We start from the raw sequence: 18729 nt of genomic DNA, 5'->3' as shown, positions 1-18729 counted from the left end.
GTGTAATAAGCACCAAATTGAACTGATTGGAATTCAGAAGTTTAACAACGTTAAAATGTCTCAGATTTGTGATAAAAACATTTATTTCATATAAGGTAATTGTTTACATACTACATACGTAAGCACATGGATGCAGTGGATTCAACAGACTTTTTTTCCATTTTTGCATCTCTCATTTAGTGGACATTGCGATAATAGCAAAGGGTAGAGTTGGCCATGACAATGATCCCTGGCTTGTCAGCCACAAGGTATGTTTCAGTCCTCTGAATGGAGAGTATGATTTTTGAACCAGGGTCCCTTGGCTTAGTAAGGAAGAGAAGAAAACAGGGAATGAGAGAAGGCCTCAGGCCAAATGGGGCTCTACTGAAAGAGTTTGTGGTGTGTGGTGGTTTTTTCTGGCACTCGTCCAAGTTATTGAGCTGCATTGGAAGGAACCTTTTTGAGGCTGAAGTTAGACCAATTCACTGCTACCTTCTGGCGAGTTTGTTTTGCAGAATCAAGACAAAACCTAGAGGGAACAAAGACAGACAAACAGGAAGAGGAGGAAGAAATAATGCTCAGTTTAAGGGATGTGGTTAATGTTAAATCAATACAAACAGTTTAGCTCAGTTTGTTTTTTAAGTATCCTGATACACTGCTATGTTACGCCTACCTTTTGAAGTATTCCACTTCCCGATCAATCTCATCCATTTCTGTTGGATCCACATCTTTAGGGAGAAATACATCATCTAGGGAATACGGATGAAGATGAGACATTAGCTAAATACATGACAAATTAAGAAACAATTCAAATTTTGCACACAGTGGCAAAGATAGTTTATTGTACCAATAGCACTGCTGGATTTTTCACCCTTGTTCTTGTTCTTCTTATTTTTCCCCTTGGCTTGCTGCTGTTGCTGCCCATTTGCTGGACCGGTGGGATGATCTTTTCTTTCTAAATCCTGCTCAGATCGGCCGCCTCGTGTTTCTGTGTCACCTTTCCCTCTTTGTGAATTTGAGAGGCCACCATTTGTTGCATGTTTAGACGATCTGCCCTCCTCAGCTTTCTTGGGCCCATTTCTCGGGTTGTCTGCAGAGTGCTGGGGCTGTTTGTTACCAGATTTTGAGCCGTTGGAAGACGGTTCTCTACACTCATTCCCGGAGGCAGCTTTGGTTGCTTTGTTGGAATTTTGCTCAGACACAGATTGCTCCTGTCTTTGCTGCTGCTTTTTATTCTTCTTAGACTTTGCACCACCGTTCCCAACTGTTGTGTTCTTGGGATCGGGGGCATCCTCATTCGATTTAGCTGTAGCGTGGGCTGGCACCTGTGGCAAACTGTCAGATCCAGTGGAAGTGCATCTTTCTGGGGACCGAACCCTTATGAGCTTCGAGAGACTTGGGGTAGTGTGCAACCGCTGGATGTCCTTGGACCCAGCAGTGAGCCCCGACGCCGTGCTGGTGGTATTAGGGGACGAGACGTTGTTTGTTTCCTCCCATCCATTTACCAGGTCCAGGTGGCTCTTAAAGGTTCCCAGTGAAAGAGGGGCCAAGTCAAGGTCTATCTGCTGCAGGTCAGAGGAACCATTGAGATGGGACAGTAAATGGTTGCCCTCCAACGTGGCTGCCTTCTTTGGGAAGTCATTAACATCCAGATTGAGGTCGTACATGCTAAACGAGGCCCGGATTGAGTCTTTGATGGTGTTCTTAATCTCTTCCAGCCGACTGGTGAGGAAACTGTTGACGCGCTCGAGCTCCAGCTGAGGCCAATCGAGCAACCGACTGGCTTCTGGACCGTCGGGGATGGGCTCGTCGTCGACAGGCTCAGATAGATTGGAGTGGGGGTCACTGCCTGCAGCACCCATGCCCTGCTGAGCTTTTTCCTGAAACAGAAATGGTACAGGATTAAGAGCTCGATACTTTCTTTTTGGTATTGACCAAAACGTATCTGTAGCACCGAGTATCAAAACAACTGAAATTTGGAATGAAATGTCTGGTCAGACTTTTAATCTTGTTTACTTATTCTTAAATTAATTAATTTAATTTTTGGTAATTATCGTAATTGTTTTTAGCAATAGTCATTCACTGAATACACATTATGCAATTACCTCTCTATACAGTAGTCTTCATTTCCAAACAGGATTCAAATAGCCTACCAACACATGAGGAACTAATAGGAAATGATGCATTTATGTAATCCAGTGTTACCATTTGTTATTTAATCTCACTGATATCAGCCTCATTGTTTACTGTTCACTCTATTAATGCCATAATAGAGCTGTATTGAGTTATTGACCTATCTCCTCTGCACTGTGTCAGTGCTAGGGTGAGGTCTGGCTGCACCACTTATCTATTCTGGGACAGGGTTCTTTAAGCCAGTCACAATCATCCTGGGCGGCGCTAAGCCCTGGATGCAGCAACCGTGATTTTGCAAAAATAGATAGCGGAAGGGGAGGGATGTCAGGCTGTATCCCAGCACTGCACATCTGGTGAGCCAGACTAAGTTAAAGCTAATGCAAACCGAATGTGTATACAGCTGCTTGGACTGAAATAGATTAGAACTTTAAATCTTGGCATTTTTACTCTATTTGAGTAAATTCTTGTAGAGGGGCTTGTGTTTAGACAACACTTAATATTATTACTATGTCTTCTTTTGTTAAAAAAGAAAAAAGGTTTTGAAGAATACATGTTAATATTACTAAGCAGCGTATCAAATAAGGTTTTGGTCGTTCTTAATTATTGTATGGCTACTGGTGTCGAAATCTTGAAACCAACCCCCAGCCCTATACATTAAAAATGAAAATGAAAAATATCAAATCAAACATTCAAAACACATTGTTTCACACCTTCTTCTTTTGTTTGTGTCGGGCCCTTTTGGCGGCCTTGGCACTGTTGACAGGTTTGGGCTCAGAGCTGTTTATGAAGTCTAGCAGCTCATCTACGTCCCGGTTGTCGATGGCACCGGTCACCGTCAGATCGGAATCTTGACGCTGAGGCAGCTCCTCTTTACGCCGGGTCAGACGTGAGCGGAGCTTCTCTCGGATCTCAGCGTAGTTACGGCTGGTCGGTGCAGCTGGAGGCTGGGACCAAATAATACATAGCAAAATATTTTCATGTCAGCTTTGGTCTTTAATGTTTAACAAGTACGTAATAGCAAAGGGAACTCTTAATTGCTACTTAAAAAGAGCAGAGGAACAAAACGTTTCAAAGTACCGCATTGTGTCCGAAGAACTCGCAGTAGCAGCAGTCGCAGTACTTCCCGTCCTTCTGGTTGGTGGAAGAGGAGGCGCAGGAGCTCCTCTCAGAGCTGCTATCTTCATCCTCCCCCTCCTCCAGCTCAGACGAAGGGTGGCACAACGTCCCATTAGTCATTTTGTGCCCCTTACATGCCTGGTCCCTTCAAACCATCAGAAGGCATTTGTATTTTGAATCAACACAGCTACAGAAATGGTTTCTCAATTTCACAAAAATTTGAAACAATGCTGAGATAGTATTACTAACCTGCAGACCCCAGCTGTCAGATGGCCCCCCACATTTGAAGTGGCCACTGTTCCCGCACTGTGTCCATTACAAGGGTGGTTACAGCCCATGATAGACGTGCCCAGTTTGCTGTGTTGTGTGTTCACGGCAGGAATGTGGGAGTTTTTGCACGGGCTGGGCTTATGGACAGATGTTGGGCTGTCTGGACCGGGAGAACTGAGTTTGGCTGTAGGGCCGTGGAGGTTTGGGACCAGCGGGGGGAAGGGAGAGTGGGCTGCCACACCGGTGCCAGACGAGGAGGTTACGTGGCCGTGCTGCCCAGAGTTTGGCTTCGGGGGCAGGAGGGAGGAATGCTGGGAAGACAGGCCAGTGGGACTGTTGGGGGGTACCGACAAGTCTGTGTGTTGATGGTGGTCACTGGGGTGGAAGGCTTCACCTGGACAGTGGAAAACATGAATAAAAATGACTTCAAGATCACAAACGCTGAATCCTCTTTTTACATTAGTGCATCAGTTTGTGTTCTGGTCCGCAGTTTATTTAATGGGATTTCCTAATTACCGGAATACGTCAATATACACACTACCTCAAATGAGTAGTATACCAATACCATTAATGCATTTACCACTAATGTCATAAATGTAAGCTAAATTGTCCACTTTTCTATAGATTAAATAAGTTTACTTTCAACTTAAATTACAAGCACTGGCTAGCCAATATTTTTAAGTACAAAAAAAAGTTTTTCCATCTAAAAACAAGATCTGTAGCCTGGCTGACACCAGACCCTCCTCAGTTGGAACTGAGAGTGAGTCTGGGAAAGCTTCATTGACAGTTCATTTCCAAAAGGGGCGTCACCAATAGCCGCCGCTCAAATGCCTCTGGGCGCAACTGGATAGTCCTTCAACCAATCAGACCAACGATCCAGGTGACGCTTTTCACATCCAATATCCAACTAAAAAAAAATGTGATTTGGTTTTTGGTGTCGTCCCTCCACGCCCTACTTTTTCCTTGCACGTGTTGCATATTGCAAACTTGTTATCTTCTGCACACACGCTGAAGAATTTCTAAACAGCTGACATGTTGCAGGCAACAATAGCGCCGACACGCGCTTCACACCGCGATTGGGTACGCGCCACACACTAGAGGTGTTGAAATTAATCAAATAATCGATGCATCGAATCGGGGACATGGACGATGCTACATCAATAATCGGCCTGGCCATAATCGATTACTTCCGTTTACAATTTAATGTAGGCCTAACAACATTTATGTTTACATATTCTGGTATGTTTTGCACATTCAGGAAGTGCCATGTGCTCAGTGCTGTAGTTTTATGTATCCAATTTATTTAGTATTAGAGCACTGCAGAATGTTTTGTTTTTAAAGCTATGAATTAAATATCCTATATGGCTTTAATAGAAAATTGTATTTGACGCATTGTGATGACGCATTGTGATGACGCATCGTGATGACGCATCGTGATGACGCATCGTGATGCATCGAGATATCGAATCGCTGACGGGATAATGATAATCGAATTGGGAGATCAGTGAAGATTCACACCTCTACCACACACGGCGGAGAAGTTGAGAGAAAGGAAAAAGAGACAGAGTCCGTGTGTGCGTGCGTCCTTGAGAACTGTAACTTGTATAACTTATGTTGTCAGTTAATTGTAGCATTGACCTGCATGAAATCGGCATATGTCAGACTGACCTGCCGGTCGCCGGTCATGGCCGAGCACGTGAATTACGGCTTCGGTAGCCGTCATGTTGAATGTAAACAAAAAGCTGTTCGCCGTCGCTGCGCTATCCTCGTCGCGTAAAGCCCGCCTCAGCGGTTGTGATTGGTGCCTCAATTTTGAGGACATTGGAAATGGGTTTGAATGGGCTCTTCGCCAGACTGACTTGCAGAGCAAATCTCAAATTTGCCGGAAGTTTGTCATGCTACAAGATCTGTGCAATATAATAAATATTGTTTAAATGATGGTGTCCATAACAGTAAGTTACTCTTTAAAAAAAACAAAAACAACAACTTGTAAATAACAAAGTGAGTAAACTACACTTATTACTGTAATTTGTCAGATGCATTTTTTATTCTTATCTTTTTACATCTTCCTATTACCTAAACACTGCAGATTCAATGAGATCTTTTAAACAAGAAGCTTGATAAGTGGATTCTATACTGGGTTCTGATTTCATAAAATGCTATTGAACTCTAAGAGTCACAGGAAATAATACCTGGTGGCGTTGGTCGACGGCACATGGTCTTGAAGTGCTTGGGAGTGGTCTTACAAAGGTCTGCTGAGGTAGACAGGGGGTTCCCAGCAGAAGATCCACTGGAATTCTGGGAGGATGGGTGACTGTAGGGACAGACTTTGGTCACCGATGTTTTAGCGGATTTCCCAGGCGCTTCATGAAGACCTCTTTTCTCATGACAGACTGATCCTGGTGTTAAACCTACAGACAAAAAAAGGGAATTGATCGATTTAAGACAACATGTTAACGGTTACAATAAAGCGAAATACTTGTTTTGATTACAGCCATGCTTTTCAAAAACTTTGCCAACGCTAAAGCTTGGTTAAAGCTTTTCAAAAAGTATTTACCAATTCATTTGTTGGTGTATTATGTTAAAATATCTTACAAAAGGTGTAAAGATTTAGGGGGAGAAATTCGGATGATTTTTACTGTCCATATCACAAAATCACCATAACGTCTCGGAGAGTTAGAGAGCTTTGGACTGTGGTTTATGTTTTGTAAAAATAAGTCCATGCTCTTTGGAGGCATCTTTAGACATGTTTAAGTGTCGAATGGTGATCATTTAATTTGCACTGTCCCGAATAAATAAATAAATACATTTCTCACTGCTATGAGAAAGAAGCCAGCATTGAAAGACATTGTTAAGCCCTAAGGATAAAACCCCTTCATGCTAACCAAAATAAAAATGAGGAAGCAGTACCACAACATTTGAACTATTTAACATACGATTTCTGTTGTACAAAAGTAACTCTTCTGCCAGTAGAAGTTGATACAAGTCACTAAAATAAAACCCACCTAAACCTTTGCAATAGTATGTAATGAAGATGCAAATATGTTTGATATTACTTCTAGTTGAAAAACACAATTGGTCACCAGCAAACATCAACAAAATGTATCAAATTAAACCATTTCGAATGTAACTTTGCCCATGCAGAAGGGCACAGCTTCACTCACTGAGCACATATGCCATCATGTATGACTACTTTCACTTACACTAGTTTAAATGCAATTTTGCATCATGACCCATTGTGAGTATTTGCTAAACTAGAAATACAACCAAAGTTATGCACCAGGTAGCCTCTACAAAGTGGTTTGACTGGAGCCAAAAAAAGATCATAATGTCTCACTTTCACATTCAGTTCTCCTCTTATGGCTAGTAAATGATATAGCTAGGTAGTGCATTGGAATTAGTTTGTAATACAGTCCTATGAAACCACTGAACAGCCAAATGACAAAGAAATAAATCTGTTTAACACTATGTGTTAAAAGAATTGGGCTAAGATACACCATGGTTCAATTTCAATGTAAAACTTCTTAATGCATCTGAATTTTTGATTTCCACTTTTTTTCATTCTTCATGACCAGACTTCCTGGGAAACAAGTATAATAGCCATCATGAAAAGTCAGGAATCATAATGCACCATATCAGAATTCCATTGGAGGAGGTTTGTGCATTGAAATATTTCAAGAAACAAAATTACAGTGCGTGTGAAAGATGATCACTTTTCACACTCCATGACAGAGGGTTTTTTGAGGGTCAATTTTTGAGTCTTCGTCATATTGGTCTGTAAGTCCAGCTGTGTTTCGGTTTATACATTTATTGCCGCCACTGCTTCAGAATTTTATGAAAGGTCATGAAGTCGCAATTACACGACTCTGCAGAGCTGTACGCTCCACTGAACTCAAACAAACGGTCGTATGCTCTCTTTCCACTTTGAGGGTGAGCAACTGGAACAGTGACAGGAGGCAAAGTCATGACAACCAAATAAACAGTGCAAGTACATCCATTTGTCTGTGACAAACAGGAACGAAAGCCTTGACGGCTGTGTTCCCATTGAGAGCGCACTCATGTGGGACCCGCAAAATAAGACAGCTACGGTTATCCTGGAAAATACATGGAGCACTGAATTTTATGAATACATTTAGCTAGCTAGTACACCCCGCGTCCCATTCTGCCTCACTTCCTGCCACTACGAGACTACTTCACTGTAGCTGCTGTAGCAACTTGAATTCAGCCAGCGCAAACCCCTGCGCTGCGGTCACAGCAGGCTGGTAGCTGGTGGGGAGTCTGGGATCAGCAAACTTTTCGTTAATCCTAACCCCCCTCCACTGCTAAAAGAAAATCCGAAAAGAAACACTGTCCAGGCATGCAATAAATGCTTAGTTCTGTAGTTTATGTAGCTATTAAGATCTTGGCAGAATTGATTAGTATGATGGACACTTCCATTTCTACGCAAAATAGTAAACTGTTCTCCGATGAGGATTCAATTCAATTAATTACAAGGAGTCATATTCTCTGATTTCGTCAAATCACCTTCACTGAAAAGTCTGTTATTTTAAAATGTATCTCCCATCATCCAAATGCATTTGGTAAGTTTTTGACCACAAGCTTATCTTAAATAATTTTTCCACCTTTTATACTGAGCTTTATAGACCTCAGGAAGTACAGCGTTGTAAGCTTGTACGAGATTTCTCTTTGTTCTTCTCAGAAGTAATAACACCTGAAAAAGTGGTAAAAAACGTATCACACATTTATTGCTTGGGTTGTAAGGTAACAAGCCTTCTGTAGACCTCTGATTCTAACAAAGGCTTTGTCCATTTCACGATACTGAAACTCGCAACACAGCGTGAAATTTAGGTTTGTGATGTGTTCAGCAATTACTGTCACTGTCATTAAATGTTTTCTGGAGCTGTGTTTTACCCTTTGATGACAGACCTTGTTGCGAGTGTGACGAAGTGTTGTGGTTGCAGTGTTCCCCTCCGTTGGTGTGGGCAGAGTTCCAGAGACCTGACAGTTTGTGGGCTGACAGGAAGGAACTCGGGTCCCAATCCACAGTACTTTGCTCCGGGTAACCGTTCCCACAGCTCTGGGACTTGCAGGAGGAAGAGTGTGACAATGGTAGCTGAATAAAAGAAAAGAAAACCCAACTGGTTAATCACAGGGCTGTGTACCTAGCCTTAGATGTTGGCACCAAGTAACTACCAATATTATCTTGTAATATATTCAAGGGAGTGTGACAAGACAAGCAGAAACATCTTTAAAAATGCATTAATCAGTGATAAGTGCAAGTCGGGTGACGGGACCCTAGGTCATCTTTTCTGGTCTTGGCCTAAGCTCAAGAGTTTCTGGGATGACATTTTTTATTTGTACAGCGACGTAGCAGACAACTAATCCCTGATGGGCTCTCTGAAATATCAGGTTACAACAAGCCCTAATGTTTGGTATGGTCATAGCAAAGAGGGTCATCCTGAGAGAGTGGAAATAAGTTTCCCCTCCTTGCTTTAAAAATGGCTAAATTACATGGTTTCTTGGAAATACCTTGAAGAAATTTGGTATACTCTGTCCAATGCCCACCCCAAGTTTCCTAAGATCTGGGGAACCTTTATTGAACATATTAGGAGGGAGAGGTGTCAACCTGGGAACTAATTGTATCGGACTGTATTGTACTGTACTGTATGGCATTGTGCTTTGAGCCGCCATGAACTCATTTCGGACCCTCAACCCACTTGTGGACATTTCAGTCATTGTACAGATTGACATGCCTTATGTGAGCTGGCAGTTTGTTTGTTTTATTTTGTTATACTCCGTCCTGTCTATTTGTTTGTTTTTGTTTTTTTGTGTGAATTTCATGGATAAAAAATACATGTATATATATGTATGTATAATAATGCATTAATCAACCATGAGTAACCAAAAAACGAACCTCTGCAGGCAACTGCTCAAAAATCCCTTCTTCTGTTCCTTTTTTGCTATTTTGAATATTTGCAAGTTTAAGCCAATATCAACAAAACATCTTGAACACCATGTTAATCTGCAGTCAAGCTTAAGGATGATAAAGAAGTCTTCAAAATTTGCATTTCATGAAAAGTATTTATGTAAAAACAACTAAGAAAGCAAAGTTAATAGCTGCCGCTGCCTTACATATGCCACAGAGACACAATTACAAAATAAGTTACTTCTGAAGAGGCAAAAAGTAGACTACATGTTTAAACTTATTAAATCCAACATGACATTTAGACAGGCAGATCTGTTTAGCGAGTAAGCACATGCAAATGCAATGCGTTGTGTGTTAAATAAAGATGACATTACCTCAGTCGACAGAGACAACACAGTTTAACTAAATCTTTTAAAAAGAAGTTGTGAAAAGGATTCACACATATAACCCAAATCATTCTTCTTTTATTTACCGGCGTGGGTTGCTCCTGGGTGCTCCGCCTCTCCTCCTCTTCCACACTCTTGCAGCAGCTCTGACATATCCACAGAGGCACCTCACCAAGCAGGGACTGAGACAGCGAGGGCACTGCATCAGCAAGCTTACGCCCTGGCGCCTCCCGCAATAAGGCCTGGGAGAGCGCAGGCACTGCGTCAGCCAGCTTGGTCCCATGGCCCCCAGGGAGTCCGTTCACAGAGTTCGCTCCCCAGTCCTTAAATTCTCGGTGGCACAGGAGGCAGCAGGTGTGCATAGGCTAGGTAGAGAAAGAGTATAGAGGAGGTCAAGTATTAGCCTGTGATAACCAGTTAAACACTAGAAGAAGGGCTAAACTAGGGTCTATTCAGTCAGATGTCTTTACAATAGGGCTGGGCGATATGGAGAAAATCAAATATAACGATATTTTTGACCAAATACCTCGATATCGCAACGATATTGTAGTGTTGACTATGGGTGCTTTCACAAAATATTTACACAATAAGATGAACAGTAATGTGGATATAATGACTAAGTGGGTAAAGGCAAATAATAGAACAATTTACAACAGTTACAACAGTCTAGTAAATCCTGAAATGACATCACTTTACTGTAATGCTGCCTTTAAAACCAGTACTTATGCCATATTACGATATCCAAAATCTAAGACGATATCCAATCTCATATCACGATATCGATATAATATCAATATATTGCCCAGCTCTACTTTACAATATTTGACAATGCCAACTAAACAAAGCAGGCAATCAAACGGACAGACAGATCTATAATTATATTTGTGCATATACACTCAGTTTACAGTTTATTATGTACAATTAGCTAAAACAAATTCAGTCTAATACAAAGGTGTCCTCCAGTTGAAAGGTTAAATCAAGTTATGTGTTATAGACACAGCTAGATGTTTCCCAGTATTTTCTGGATACCGCATACTTGTAGGATATAGTGATAGATATTACCTTTTAGAGATAACCAGATTATTCAAAAGTACAAAGTACAACACAAATCTGCCTAAAAATGAAATATTTATAGTTATGAGATGTGTCTAGACAGGCATCTTACACATTTGGTATACAATGTAATCCAAGCAAAAGTCAGGCAAGTTGTAAGGCTCAGAGGTCAGATGTAAGGTTAGCTGGTTGCTGAGGCGACAGTGGTCCAGCCTGCAGCGTACCATCTTCTCTTTGAGGTTAGTGTTTACCCTCAGTTTAGCTAATGTTACTGACTTCGATTTTTTGCTAACGTTAGGCATCACTGGCTGATAACTGCATGCACTGAAACTTTTGACATAGGCTCCTGTCACACTCCGATAAAGTAGTGCGGTACAGCAAAAAACAACAGCAGTATGGAGTCGAAAAAACAACTCAAACCATGTTTGGGAGTTAGCTAGCCCTATTATGAAGCGGTTCTCTCTTTCAGCTAAATAGCTTATTAGCTAGCTAGCTAGCAGCTGTTGAGCTAGCTAGCTACTGTTGGCTGAGTGGTTCCTGTGGATGGGTTCAAGTGCAGGCAGTAAGCACGTTTGCAGCACGCTAGCTGGTTATGGTAGCCCGGCTAGCCTTCTGGTTAAGGTTGAAGAGTTGTAAACGCTGGAAATGGGACGACCTGTCCGAGGCACAATGTCACCTGTCCATCAGAGGAGATGGGCTGCAATGCTAGCCACACTGCTTCAACGCCGCCTGTAGTAGACGAGTCTGCTCGCTAAGTTGAGCGTATTATTTATTTAATTAACATATCAAACGACGTGAGACCTTAACACCTACGACTACTGATTAAAATAGCTTTCAATCAGCCAGCGGATGCATATATAACTTCACCTCTGCAGGATCTAACTAACGTTACATTAAATAAAAGCACAATGGGGGATGCTTGGATTAGCAGAGAGGTGCTAGCTCAGAAGCTAGCTAGCCTATTTTAAAAGCAGCGATTGGCTTGCTGCTAGCTAACCTACCTGGTTCGCCCTGGTAGTGGCCAGCCTATCCAGCCCAGCATCTCCCCCGCCACCGTCAGCTGCATCGCCGGGAGAGACTGGGCTCTTCGGCAACGTTACGGTCTGCTGTCCAGGCGCAAGCTCCTTCTGGGCGACCCCTTGCTGCTTGCTTTTCTTCCTTGCCATTACGGGGGTGTTTATAATACGCTTTGGTCAAGTTTGCACCAGTTTCGATGATTTGAAGAGCACACTTTCGTTTCTTCCCGGACCTCAAAATGTTCTCTATCTCCTCCAGTCAAGACAACAGTCAATATGGCGGAGGGCTGGCACACTCAGGGGTTCATAGGTTAAAGATACTACTGGCAAAGAGGCTTCACTCCCATAAGGAGAATGCAACTGAAACCTGACACAGGCAGTGAAGCCAGACACCGCCATATTTAGTAAGGGCAATTCTCTCCTCCCACTTTCTTCTGTGTATGAAAAGACAATTAAACACATCCTTCCGCTTAAACCAGCTATTCAAACGATTGTTTTAGTGTTTAAACATATTTATTGAGCATATAATTTTATGATAGCTAAATACGCAGGTATATGTCCAAAGTGTATATTTTAAAAATCTATTTATAGAATTAAAATGAGATCGATGTAGGCTGTAGTTGAGGTAAATGTATGTTTTTTCAGACATCGGTAGAGGGGGAGAGTAAGATAAAACGTAAGTGTATAAATATCAAACGATGTAACTTAATGCATCTTTGTACAACTTTAGCTCACAGGCGACTGTTTAGGTTTTCATATAATAGAGGCAAATGTAATTTGGGTTTTTTAGTCTTTTAATCTTCATTGGTATTGTATTTGTTTTTGCTTGTTTATTTTCTGTTTTGGTTCCTACTGTATTTTTAACAAATGTCTTTTGTGTGAAGCACTTTGTGACTCTGTCTGTAAAATGTGCTATATCAAATAAAATTATTATTATTAAAAAATATTAAATATGCACAAGCACATGCCAATCTAGCACAAATCAATATAGTTAGCCAAAATAGTAAATGTTTGAATAAATAAAGATGCTTGAGAGGAGGACATGAGGAGGGGATGGGGGCTTGGCTGTCGATGCCTTCAAATGCTTTCAGAAATGTTGTCCTTGTAGGCTAATATGCCTAAACGACCCATACACGGACCATGGGTGTATTAAGAGAAAGGTATGGATCCAAGAGCGAAAGTGAATCTTTACTTGACAGTGATATGACGTTAAAACATCTAGACCTTCTAGATCTTAATTGTCATTCTTGTTATTGTCAAACTTTTTTAAATGAATATGTCACCTATATGAGTCCTCTCTTTTTACAAAAATAAAGCAACACATGCCAATTAGGTGGTCCTTTTTGTAATATATCCGAGCAACTTGGTGCCCGCCGCTGGATCGTAATTACGATTGTACTTTCAAATGTCCGAGCTTACGTGGAACACGTGAATGCAGCGTCAGTGTTGGGGCTCTGTGGATTGAGGACGTAAGGACACAGACTGAGACAGCAGACACAGCTTCATCTACTTCTGGCTACTGACGCTTACACCACTGTAGGTTGTTTACCCGCGGTTGTTTTATTTTAACAGACTTAATAATGGACGGAAACGTTTGCAACATCCAGGTGCTTCTTCGGGCTGCTGAGTTTCTGGAGAGAAGAGACCGAGGTTGGTGTTTTATGATAACTGTCAGTCTACAGGGGAGGAAGTTGGTTATTGTTCAAACAACAGAATTCACAATGAAGCGACTATAACTTTGCATGCAAAACACAATATAGATACAACGCTAATACAATGCGATTGTTCGAGAAATCATCAATATTCTTGCTAGAACGCGTTTGTAAGTTATGCGATCTTTCCCATTGACTCAGTGACCTACATATCGGTCACATCATTGTACTCAAAGGCGCCAATCTGGTCCAATTTGAAAATGAATCCGAGCGGCGGTGAACGCTCAGTACGGTGAATAAAAAGTAAGACAGGAAAAGCTATACTGTTCATTCACTGTGTACACACTGGTGAAATTGTATTGTTTATTTCTGCCTGTGAGGCTACAGAGAGTAATTGTACAATAGGTGGTGTGTGATGGCGCCAAAAAACAAAAACGTCCAGCTGATGACTGCAGTCGATTGCTTTTGTCCTCCTCAGCTTACAACTTAGGAAGAGATAATAAATGGTATATATGTACATTTGTAGCACTATGGCTCACTAACGTTAATAATAGGAACTCTTTTTATTTTTATTTATTTTTTTTACATTGCTGCCATTGAATTTCAGATGATTTTCTTATACAGCTGTGATGTATTTTTTTTTCCTGCACAGAGGCAGAACATGGATATGCTTCAGTCCTGCCTCTCAGTCCAGATCACTCTGACAAGAGAAGCAAACAGAAGAGCAAAAAGCTATCTGCTGGTGGTGGCAATAGGTAAATACATTGCATAACACACAACCGACAAGAGGGTGTGGTTGTGGAGTTCGACTTTCAGTTTTGACAAAGCACCCTTATAATATCACACAAGCTGTCACTGCAAAGAACCAGTTTTTGTCATGAATGCATTTTGTAGCTAAACAAACTTTTCTGTAACTGCAGGTCAGTTCACAACGAGCTGGAAAAAAACAGGTGAGGAATATGTTGTCGTAATAAACGATATCAGATGTTATCTATCAAAGAAAAAGACACTTTTGATGGTGGCCAAAGGGAAAGAGGAAGCATCCATCTTAAACACCCTGTTTCCACTCTTAACTGAATTCTGTTGGTGCTTGTTGTGCTTTGTAGACGAGCTCAGCTGAGACACTGCCTGGAGCAGCTCAAAATGCAAGTCCCTCTGTCATCTGACTCAATGAGGAACACCACGCTCAACCTGCTGAGGCGAGCCCAACTTCACATAAAGGTAGACACACCACCACGGCATCGTACTGATCCAAGTCCTGGTTAAGAGCTCTGCCGGTAGTGTGCATTTTGCTAGTTAATAGTGCCCGGGGGACCTCAAAATGCTTATCCCGTCTAAAATGTGATCTACATTATCCATCCACTGCTCACTTTTTTTGTGTGTCTCTCTGCTTTCTCATTTCAGAAGCTGCAGGAGCAGGATGAGCGTGCCGAGCAGCTGAAGGGCCGCCTGCGCTGGGAGCAGAGAGAGCTGCGGGTTCGGCTGGAGCAGCTGCAGAGAGGCACAGAGAGGATGAGGAATGACAGCCAGGGGTCGACTATGTCGTCTGAGAGGTCGGACTCGGACAGAGGTACGTCTGCCACGCACAAGAAGGGTCTCACTTAGGTGCAGTCACAGTATTGCCTAGCCTTGCTCTATAGCAGTGGTTCTCAAACTTTTTTCAATAATGTACCCCGATTCGAATTATATTTTTAAGCCAAGTACACCCTGACCAGCGATAGATTTACCAAACAACAGCCATGTAACTGAAAAACATTTAAATGCTAACGTAAAGGCGAGAATAGGTGGAAAATGGTATAAAAAAACGTAAGTAAACGGCGACAAAAACTTCGTAAAAAGCAACAGACTTGCAAAAAAAAAAACAGTAGAAAGAAGGAAGACAAACTTTGAAGAAAGTGACAAAAACCTTGAAAAGGGCGGAATTGTTTTTTGAAAAAAGTGACAAAAACTTCGACAAACTTGGAGAAAAAAAGAAGACCGTCGAAAAGAAGGAAGGAAGGTAAAAACAGGTCAAAAATAGTGACAAAAAGCGACAAAAACTCACATACCCCCTGCAGTCCTCCAAAGTACCCCTTGGGGTAAATGTAGCTTAGATATAGCTTAAAGTGTGATTACTAGGGCTGGGTATCGTTAAAAAAATTCTATAGGAATTTTATAAAACAAAAAGAAATTAGAACATTACACATTACGGCACAAATCTTTCAATTTATTTTTCAGCTCCTTCTACTTGAGCCACATGTCTGTGTGTAACGTAGAGTTCTTCCTGCGTGCCTCTACGATGTGTAACGTAGACAGCCAATCACCAGCATTATTAGATCTTGGTAGCAGCATGCTGCATGCTTATTGGCTCACTGACGCTGATGAGATGTACTCCTTAGGTATTGAAATTGGGCGTTGAATGAATGACGAGGCATTTTTTCATACTCTATACATTAGAGGAGATTTGGTCCGTGCCTTAAAAAAGGATTGAATTCTGTACCCAGCCCTGGTGATTATAGCTTTTGTTTCACGAAGTACAACCTCTGGTTATTTTTGATCCATTATTCTGTCACGCTCAAACCACTGTAATTCTGGACCGAATGGGAATTGGAAGTTCCAGCAAAAAAGGAAACCTTATAAAGATGATCTATGTCTCTTAATGGTTTGTGGTTGACACATTTTAGTAAGTCATATATTATTATTGTAGTCTACTCATTAATCGGAGTTTAGAGTGTTTACATTTTACAAATGTGTGTTGCTATTTTCTGAGCAGCATTATTTGAACTAGAGCTTGACATTTACATTTTATCAATCTTAAGGGGAAATATATTGTGACATTATTATATTTTGTTATCATCTTACACAATTCTGTTGTCTGATTGAATGATTTTAAGGCAAGAAAACATCAATATTGTATAGTTTTATTTTACACTTCTGAAGAGTTTTGTCTGTTGTAATGCATTGAACACTCATTTGATAATTCTGTGATTGCCCCCCCCCCATTTTCCATATCACAGTGTGTAAAATGTAGCCTGACAAGTCAGACCCACATCTGGGTCTGGGAACTCACCATTGACAGGAATAACAGCAATAGGATAGCGCTACAACCAGGCAGAGCAACGAAGAAGGTAGCGGAGCTAGTTGATAGATTAAACTTTTGCTGTATCTGGTCGGCAAAACTCCGAACACATCTTCCTTTTTTAAGATGGATTTCAGGTCCGTTCTTTGTTCTTTTCTCAAAGAAAAGCTTAACTCCAAGTCTTGCAGAAGACCGCTGTTCCCAGCAGCAGCAGCCATAAGCCCCGCCCACCAACTCTATACACGATGTGATTGGCCTGACTAGAGTTTGGTTTTTCCAGCTCGCAAGTCAACGGAGAGTGCCTAGACTCCTCCCTAGTTAAAGTTAGCTGAAGGTAAAAAAAGTAACCTTAAGAGAACCTTTAGGGAACATTCCAAAATATTTTACCTTTTTAAGGGAACGTTCTGGGAATGTTCCCTAAAGGTATTACCTTCAGAGAACATTCCCTAAAGGGTATGTGTTTGCTGAGCTGGCTGCAAATTAAATTTGCCGCCGTTAGGGTGCGTCTAGATTTCTAGGCTATGTAAAATGGGGGATATTGTGATATTTTCTCATGTTTCCGTCGGCTGACGTATTTGATCTATGGTTGGTCACGTTACAGAGGATGTGGAGGTCGACGTGGAAAGCATCGTATTTGACTGCGTGGACTCTGACGGACTGAGCATGACGCACACCGATGCAGACCACTGTTACTCCAGCATGGACAAAGCCTGGCTATGACAGCAGTACGCCTACGTTAACTCGTCTAATGACAGTCAGGAAGAGAAGAAAAACATTCCAAAAAAAACAAGCCAACAGAGGAAGATGGATAATGGAGAAAAATGTTACTGTACAACAGAACACATTTTGTTTTACAGGAGTAACTTTTGAAATTCTCTTCAATATGTCAGACTACAAGCTAAACGATAATGTTATGAATGAGCTGGCTCCATTTGCACTGAATATCAGTTAGAAACACTGGGCTGGGATGGGACATTACGCATATATATTTCTGGCATCAACCATTAATGGCATTTATTTCATAAGCCACGCCGTGTCTGTAACTTGTCAATCTGTTCCACTCGTTCATCTTTTAAGGGCTTATTCGTTCATCTTTAAGGGCTTTTTAAAATCCAAATAAGTGCTTTTTATTCAAACCTCTTAACTTATTCTTTACTACACTATGTATATACTGAATTCTGCCTTAAATCAGATTTGGTCTAGTATTCCATACAGCTATTTAGCACTAATTTCATATTTCAGTAATGTCATGTGTAGCATGCACTTATACATTAATATGTGCTATGTTTGTATTATTGTCCTATTATGTAAGTTCAGTCACGTATTTCTCTTCTGTTGCACAAAACGTCCACACATTGCACTTGTTTTGTCTCAAGAAGATTATGGGTATATCAAAAAATGAAAGCCGTAAACAGAAATGGAATGGTCATATTTGCACATTGATATCTGGCATTTTAGTAACTGTGGCAAATATTCATTTGGTGTATGTGTACACAATTCAGTCTGTGATCAAGGGCAAGAAGTTTGATTCCTGTATTATGGAGAGAGGTATAATGACAGACACGTTTTTATTCACTGCTAATATTAACTGGTATACTTCGAAGTGTTCATTATCACAACTTTACACTTCATTGCTTGTGCATTTGTAAATAAAAATGTCAATTATGCATGCAACAAATGAATCAGTTAGGCAGGTAATTTATGCTGTAATACAAGTATGTATTATATTCATTGCTATATATTTAATAACTGAAGGTGCTTTTTCCATTCACTTTTATATATGCAAGATGCCTTATTACCTTTATTAGTATGTATGCATTCATCGGTCTCTCCGCCCAGTAATATAATGTAGCATTTTTGTACTGGTGTAAGCTTTTTTTATTGAATAAATATTTTCTATATTTATGTGCAGTGTCCTGATTTTTAATGGACCGGTTGGTTTACAATGATGAAACTCAACAGTTCCCAACTTGATTTTGCTTGCGACCCGTAAAACATTATTGCCTGTGTGTGACTCTTCTTCACCGGTTGTTTTTGTTTACCGTTGGGACTAGTAAAGACGGTTCCCTGTTTTATTTGAATATTATTTAGAGGTGAAGTTCTGTAGTAATTGCTGAGAAAAAAAAAAATAAATACAGGA

The 18729-nt window shown here is 41.0% G+C and overlaps 2 protein-coding genes across 6 annotated transcripts in view; one reads left to right on the top strand and one right to left on the bottom strand.

Moving 5' to 3' along the window:
• Window positions 1–12270, bottom strand: part of fam193b (family with sequence similarity 193 member B) — a 13447-nt gene extending 1177 nt beyond the window's left edge. Inside the window, exons 1-10 of one of the 2 annotated variants that reach the window (XM_028589500.1) lie at window positions 11865–12270; window positions 9897–10175; window positions 8410–8611; window positions 5691–5909; window positions 3478–3892; window positions 3190–3373; window positions 2823–3056; window positions 827–1859; window positions 653–728; window positions 1–508 (exon numbers count right to left, since the gene is read on the bottom strand). The exon at window positions 1–508 is cut by the window's left edge and continues 1177 nt beyond it. In XM_028589500.1, coding sequence (XP_028445301.1) covers window positions 412–508; window positions 653–728; window positions 827–1859; window positions 2823–3056; window positions 3190–3373; window positions 3478–3892; window positions 5691–5909; window positions 8410–8611; window positions 9897–10175; window positions 11865–12029 — 2904 coding nt within the window. In that variant the 5' untranslated portion in view covers window positions 12030–12270 and the 3' untranslated portion in view covers window positions 1–411. The remainder of the gene's footprint in view (window positions 509–652; window positions 729–826; window positions 1860–2822; window positions 3057–3189; window positions 3374–3477; window positions 3893–5690; window positions 5910–8409; window positions 8612–9896; window positions 10176–11864) is intronic. The other variant, XM_028589501.1, reaches the window with a different exon arrangement.
• On the top strand, window positions 11059–18001 carry mxd3 (MAX dimerization protein 3). 4 transcript variants are annotated; one of them, XM_028589505.1, is made up of 7 exons: window positions 11059–11102; window positions 13452–13529; window positions 14184–14286; window positions 14452–14481; window positions 14638–14752; window positions 14936–15101; window positions 17191–17309. In XM_028589505.1, the coding sequence occupies exons 2-7, from the start codon at window positions 13460–13462 to the stop codon at window positions 17307–17309; spliced, it is 603 nt and encodes a 200-aa protein (XP_028445306.1). In that variant the 5' UTR covers window positions 11059–11102; window positions 13452–13459. The 4 variants fall into 4 exon arrangements, with proteins under 4 accessions (XP_028445306.1, XP_028445305.1, XP_028445304.1 ...); XM_028589504.1 differs by lacking the exon at window positions 11059–11102 and adding an exon at window positions 12211–12283; XM_028589503.1 differs by lacking the exon at window positions 11059–11102 and adding an exon at window positions 13274–13348.
• Window positions 18002–18729: the final 728 nt, after the last annotated feature.

This window comes from Perca flavescens, chromosome 10 (assembly GCF_004354835.1).
Source record: "Perca flavescens isolate YP-PL-M2 chromosome 10, PFLA_1.0, whole genome shotgun sequence".
Lineage (NCBI taxonomy): Eukaryota > Metazoa > Chordata > Actinopteri > Perciformes > Percidae > Perca > Perca flavescens.
This window is presented reverse-complemented; position numbering and strand designations above follow the sequence as displayed.

Bases quoted from the DNA above. Each gene is read 5' to 3' on its own strand.
- mxd3 (XM_028589502.1), top strand. From the start codon at position 13,460: ATGGACGGAAACGTTTGCAACATCCAGGTGCTTCTTCGGGCTGCTGAG. The intron at 14,287-14,451 runs GTAAATACATTG...CTGTAACTGCAG, and splicing joins TCTGCTGGTGGTGGCAATAG to GTCAGTTCACAACGAGCTGG. The intron at 14,753-14,935 runs GTAGACACACCA...TTCTCATTTCAG, and splicing joins GAGCCCAACTTCACATAAAG to AAGCTGCAGGAGCAGGATGA.